This window comes from Austrofundulus limnaeus, unplaced genomic scaffold, assembly GCF_001266775.1.
Source record: "Austrofundulus limnaeus strain Quisiro unplaced genomic scaffold, Austrofundulus_limnaeus-1.0 Scaffold341, whole genome shotgun sequence".
Taxonomy (NCBI): domain Eukaryota; kingdom Metazoa; phylum Chordata; class Actinopteri; order Cyprinodontiformes; family Rivulidae; genus Austrofundulus; species Austrofundulus limnaeus.
Genome location: NW_013952743.1, coordinates 448,428 through 455,303, shown reverse-complemented (window position 1 = coordinate 455,303; position 6,876 = coordinate 448,428). Strand labels below are relative to the sequence as shown.

At 39.5% G+C, this 6,876-nt stretch overlaps 1 protein-coding gene across 1 annotated transcript in view; it reads right to left on the bottom strand.

Annotated features, from left to right (window-relative positions):
* The window catches only part of LOC106527760 (abl interactor 2), a gene marked incomplete in the record, with an annotated part of 66,390 nt that overhangs the window by 4,516 nt on the left and 54,998 nt on the right, over window positions 1-6,876 (bottom strand). Inside the window, 4 exon segments of the mRNA XM_014022746.1 lie at window positions 1,733-1,900; window positions 1,989-2,069; window positions 2,136-2,300; window positions 4,847-5,146. Coding sequence (XP_013878200.1) covers window positions 1,733-1,900; window positions 1,989-2,069; window positions 2,136-2,300; window positions 4,847-5,146 — 714 coding nt within the window.

Below are 6,876 nucleotides of genomic sequence, written 5' to 3'. Positions count from 1 at the left end.
TTCATATGTCGAAAATATAACTTGTGTTCATTTATTCGTATAATATTTTTAATAAATGTTTGTGTGTTTAATCCTGTTCATATATCTAAAAATAAATTACTTTATTTTGGAAATACGTTCAAGTTACAAGTTTTCATTTCTCATTCGTGATCAGATCGGGTATTTCACCATTGTCTGGGATTTCATAATGCAAAGATCTTGAGGGATTATTTTGTGAAATTGGGCTGGTCCTAGTTTTATAGGGTGATCTCTTACAGTGTGCAGATGTTAGCGTGAGCATGTATGCACAAACCATTATAGTGAAGATTTTGTCAATGGAAACCAAGTATTTTATTTGTACTGTTGAGAAAATAGAATAAAATGTCAGTTTTATATTAACAATCACCACAAATGATCTTGACCTTTGATGCTCAAATCTAATCAGACTGAGTACTACCCTAATGGAATTACTATGCCTATTTCTAAGTAAACATAATTTCATTCATGCATGCAAGACCATCCGTGACAGACGGACACCACACTAACATTGACACAGCCAGAGAACAGTACGCCTCTGTTAAGTATCATTTTCGCCAATGAGCGGAGACATAATAAAAATAGACAACAGAGCTGAACAAATAAAAACACGCAGTTCATTAGGTCCTCTGGATGAGTTCTTCTTTTGTTGTAAAAACATTTCAGCTCTCTTCCAAGTGACTTGTTCAGTCTGAGGAGTTTCAGGTAAACTCAGCCTTATAGTGTCTCCACATGGTGGACAAACAACCTTAACAATGACAATCAAAACTGGTTGTTCACATAAAAAGACCATCAGCCTAACGATTGTTAGTGCCCTGATTATCACCTGCTGCTCACAAAGGGCTGAGTCATACTCAAAATAACAGCATTGTAAGACAGAGACAACTGGACACGGAGGCCTCAGACTGAACAAGTCTCTTGGAGATGACACAAAATGTCCAGAAGGCCTACTTAATGTTTTGTTTTGTTTTGTTTTACCTGGATTACTGAGATGCATCAGGTCAATAACACTTTGAAAAGTCTTTAAAATAAAATAAAATTATTAAGAATTAATGTCAATGTTTTTCTCTTTATCAGCACCTGGAGCTAACATGCTGCTAACAGCACCAAGAGTATGCTTAAAGCATCAAATATTAAAAAATAACCTTTAATAAATGAGTTCTGTGGGGCGGCTGTGGCAGAGTGGTTAGGGGAGTCGTGCTGGAATCGGAAAGTTGCCGGTTCGATCCCCTGTCCAGCTGTCACGGTTGTGTCCTTGGGCAAGACACTTCACCCCTAATGTCTCTGATGTGTGTCCCATCAGTGTATGAATGTGATTGGCACTGATAGTCTCCATAGATGATTGTACATGTTAGCTTTGTAGAGACCTAATAGAGTGCTGTGTGAATGAGGGCACAGACTGTAGTGTGAAGCACTTTGAGTGTCCTGGATAGATAGAAAAGTGCTATGTAAGTACAGTCCATTTACCATTTTCTCTTCTAACTGTACACGAGACATAAATACAAGTACTGTTACTCTCCTAATATTCTGTCAAAGTACACAAGTTTGAGACCTTCTGCAGAGAACAAGATGCTTCTGCKAAAAACAGACTGTTCTTTAAGGGTTTTTAACTTTTCTATGTGACGTTTATTGCACATGACAGAATATTTCCCGTTACTGTCAGAGGGAGACAAACCGCTGATATTTCAGGGTACTCATGCGGATTTCTGCAACACACCTTTCTCCAGGTAGTTTGTGGGGGCCCATGGTGGATCTTCTTCAGCGTATGGATCACTGTACTCCACCACAGCTGAGTCCTCCTCCACTGGCTGTCGGGGGGATAGAGGTTCTTCAGGTTCTAACTGGTTCTCCGCAGGTGGGTGTGGGGGAGGAGGGGTGTCTGAGACTGGAAACCAGAGAGAAGTTAAGAAAACCTTCAGGTTTACCACAGGTCTGAGGAAATGTAGAGACAGATATTAAGGTTCATTACTTACTGGATTCCTGAACTCGAGCAACAAAGCCCATGAGGGGGAGCTGGGGGGTGAACTGGAGGAGGGCGGGGGGCGGAGGGGAGGCTGAAAGCACAAAGATTCATTTACAGCTTCTCCTCTGAATGTTTCATCACATCCTGTTCTACAAACCTGGACTCTGGTTGTAGTCGGGACCACCGTTGACGTTGTTCTGCGTTACTATTGGCTGTCCAGTCACAGAGGGGGGGCGGCGGTATGGCAGAGACCCCCCCACCTGAGGGAACTGTTGGCGAGGCTGGGGCCGGTTCATGCTATAGAACTGGGGGACAATGGGACCTAAAGCAGCACAGAGACACCTCGTTACTAAGATAAACTTTATTTATTGGTAAATCCACAGTCTTTGTCTGCTTCTAAAAAGTTATTAAGTTACATTAACATTTTTTTAAAATGTTGAGTTCTTCTTAAATCACGAGAAATCCAACACTTTTCTGAGACACTCAGTTGGTTTTCACCACTGGTTCCATCTGAACTTAAAATTAGATTTAGCCACTAGAGGGCATTTGCGTGATTTTAAGCAAATAGTATTTAACAGCTGGAGTGAGTGAACCATGTCACCATGTGATTTACTACAGGTGCTGCGGCGCCAAACAGAACGATCTACAGTCTGGATTTACCATTACTGTACATATTGGCATCAGTGAGGAAAAAAAGGACTGACGATGCAGAAATCATAAAAACTTTTAACAATATTATCAAAATTATTATTAATAGTTTTAATAGAGTGTATATAATCTATCTAAGGTAAAACTGAAATTTGTGAGAAGTTCCTGCAGTTTTATATCAATAAGATACAAAACCTCAGATCACTATTCACTCAGCCTTCTCTATCCACCCATCTCCATCACAAGTTCTGCTGTCTTCCATGAGTTTGAGCCTGTATGTTTTAATCAGCTGGAGAAAATAATTAACATGAAGACTTCATCCTGTCCTAATGATGTTAACAGCTCCAACTCATTTTTTAAAGAGAGTTTTTAAAGTAGTTGGTTCTGACATTTTAGAGATTTTTAACAGCAGTCTCAGCTCAGGTGTTGTTTCAGCCTGTTTTAAACATGCAGCTGTGCAGCCGTTGCTGAAGAAGCATAACCTGGACTCATCTGTCCTTTCAAATTTTAGGCCTATCTCCAAACTTCCTTTTTTATCAAAAGTTTTAGAAAGGATAGTTTTTACTCAGCTGCATTTCTTTTTTAAGTGCTCACAAAATTTTTGAAATTCATCAGTCCGGTTTTGAAGCACTCCACAGCACTGACACGGCACTTTTAAAGGTTTTTAATGAACTTTTAATCACTACAGATTCTGGAGACTCTACTGTACTTCTGCTTTTAGACCTGACAGCAGCGTTTGATACAGTAGACCACAATATTTTACTCTCTAGGTTGGATCGGTGTGGCATCAAAGGCACTGCACTGGATTGGTTCAGGTCCTATCTGTCTGACAGGAGTTTCTCAGTGAGCCTTGGAAATTATGTTTCCTCCTCAGCTCCCCTCACATGTGGAGTTCACCAAAGATCCATCCTTGGTCCTATTTTATTCTCCATATACACGCTCCCCTTTAGGGGTGTAAGAAAATATCGATACAATGAAATATCGCGATATTTCATTTCCCGATACTGTATTGATATTCTAAAGCCCTGTATCGATTTTTTATTAAGGTTTAAAATGCCAACTTTCCTGCCAGCCATTCATTTTTATATTGTAGTTCAGCCTCTGACCACTAGTTGGCAGCAGTGAGCCAGCCATTTGGCTCCTCCGCAGCTTGAGTTATTATTGATRTATAATTCAATAATAAATGTATACGTTTATACAGTACTGTTACAATTGATCTTTATTTTACACAATGTGGGGGGTTGCCAGCTGGGCTTATTTTGGTCTTGTTTTCATAGAGCTGGTTGCTTGTTTCTGTAGCAAGATCTGGCAACACTGCCTACATCATGGAGAAAACAGTCCAGCAAGGTGATTCAGCTTGTTTCTTCACATCAACTATTTAATAAATAAAGCTGTAAGTTTCACAAAACCTCTGAGTTCCTCTGTGTTTACAGCAATTGTGTCATTAAAGACATGAGTAAAGTTGGTAATGTTTCAGACTCAGTGTGAAAGATTGTCATCTATTTTACATATTTAAATAGAGGCRTGTCAGGGGAGGAGCATCACATGCATCCAGTTTCACGTTCGTTGGGATGTACAAGTGAAAGGAGTGCAGAAACATGAATGTGCACGGTTGGATACATCTGAACATTTCTGTGCGTACATACTTCCCCACTTTCGTCTGAACRCCAACTTTCAATATGAAAGCTACACACTCTGACACATGAGGCCCCTGGTCACTCCTAGGTTAGCTCAGTCTTTTCACTCTCAGCAGATATAAAGAATCCAAATAAGAAGCAGAAACGTCCTTCAGTTTTTAACTCACTTTAAAATACAGACATGTACTTGGTGCTGAAAAGATTAGTCAACAATGTATAAAACAAGTCCTTCACCCAATGTTTAAACTACCTGACTACTGACTGAACAGAAAGAAATAAAGATTTAAAATTTTAACTGGGAGCTTCAGACCTGCTGATAGGTGAGTGTTTGTAATTTCAGCCAGTTTTTTAACTTACATTTACAATAAATCTCCAAGACCATCAATAAACATATTTGTCAAAATATTGACGCATTTTTGAAAACTCTAGAACAGATTTTATATAAATGTTACATTTTGTATCTGTAAACTGTCAGAAGTGATAAAGTTCACGTTCATCAGTATACATTTTGGTTAGAAGACAGAAGCAAACAGAGCACGTCATGCAGAAGGTTTGGTCCACAGGTGTTATTAAAGAAACTCACCTTCAGCAGGTGAAGAGGAGGAGACTGAAGGAGGAGGGAGAGACAACGGCTCTGATTGGGCCTCATTGGTGCAGGGGGAGGGGTTAGAAGGTGTGGAGGTGTTGGTGTTTGGTGACTGTGAGCTTGTGTGGGGGGATGAGTCTGCGTTGTGACAGGGTGAGTTTGGTGGCAGGGGGGCGGCGGGCTGGGTTAAGGTTGTGGTGGAGGAGGAAGAGGAGAAGGAGGAAGGAGTTGGGGATGGAGAAGGGGAGGAGTTAGGAGCAGTGGAGGAGGAGCTAGATGGTCCAGCCGTTGGGGAGACTTTAGGGAAGAAGGAGAGGAAGTGGTTAAGAAGGAAAGGATGCAGGAGGAAGGAGGAAGCAGAGACTGCTACATACAGACTATCATCACAACCAAAACTTCAACTACTGATTAGAATCAATGAAATTACCCTCTGAATGTTATGACTTATAACTGACTGTAGAAAAGATGAATACAGAGGGAACAGTTGTGAGTTTAACTGATCTTCAGAAAAGATTAATAAAGTTTTTTTCCACCAGGAGCTTGAGTGTGTTACACCTTTTACAGGTTTCTGGATTCTCACCCAGTGATCAGACCTCAGAGTTATTGGTGTTCTTATGTTTGGTAGATTAGTTATTTGTTGTAACAATGCTTCTTGGCATTAAATCATGTACTGGGAACCTGATTGGCAGCACTTGAGGGAATCAGAAGCTCAAAACAAGTGTCAACAGCAACAGCAGAATAAGCTGTTTGGCAGAGAACATCTGGTACATTTTTCATGTGTGCAACCCACATACTCAGCTCTACTGCTCCTCCCACAAATGCATGGTCCTTACAAATGTGGCTCTATTTAAAAAAAAACTAACAGGCTTTCCAAAGGTACAATATTTGTTGCCAAGAAGCATTGTTACAACAAAGAATTAATCTACAAACACTATTTTATTTACTTTACTGCTAAGTATAGATTGTTGTTTCTCCTGCATCAAAAAGAGAAACTTCTCTAATGGTTCAGTCTTTGTACATGAGATGTGCATGTGCACCAGACACACACCTTCATGTTCACCTTTRTGTTTGTGTGTAGTGGTGGGCAGTGCTAATTCAAAATTTAGCTGCAAAATTTCTTAAGCACTAGTCAATTCTAGAGATGTGACGTTCGTGAACGATCCGAGTCTTTTGAAAGGCTCTTTACAACGAACGATAGGAGCCGAGTGGGCAGTAACAAGCCATTTGTAGTTTTATTTCTTTTGTTCCTCATATAATCTTTATTTTTTCATATTTATATCACTCCCGCTTTGATTTTTCATGGAAAACGGGTGGAGTTGTGGAGTACAGAAGCTCACAGTGAAAGGGGGAGGTTTTTTTTTTCGCTTAATAAACACATGGTTCCACGTCATTACGTACGGCTACGTGATGATGTATTTCCCTACATGATGACGTAATACGTTCAAAATTGAATGGCTCTTTTGAACGGCTCTATGAAACAAATGGCTCCCCAAGATCCGGATCCCTTCAAAGAGTCATTTATCCCATCTCTAGTCAATTAATTTAGATCTGCAAGTTGAAAAGCACATATGCTCCAAAAAACTTAGAAGAACCTAATCATAAAGCACAAATCTGTCTCCATTCACCAGAAAACATGTCAGCAGCACAACACTGCCAACTAGCAGAACAATAATTTCCATTCACAGATTGAAATGTTGTCGCAGTTTTATTGGGTAAGACAACTATCAGAAATATTGTATGTGTAAGAGTCTAAATTTGTACATGTAAGTCTATAAACGTACATAAATTTGTTACAACTTTGCCACATTACAAGTACGAATCAAATTTACAAGTACGAATCAAATTTACAAGTACGAATCAAATTCACAAGTACGAATCAAATTTACAAGTACAATTCTTATGTGAGAATACAAGTTTTTAAGTTACAAATACAAGTTAAAAAGTTACAACTTTGCCACATTACAAGTACGAATCAAATTTACAAGTACGAATCAAATTTACAAGTACGAATCAAATTTACAAGTACG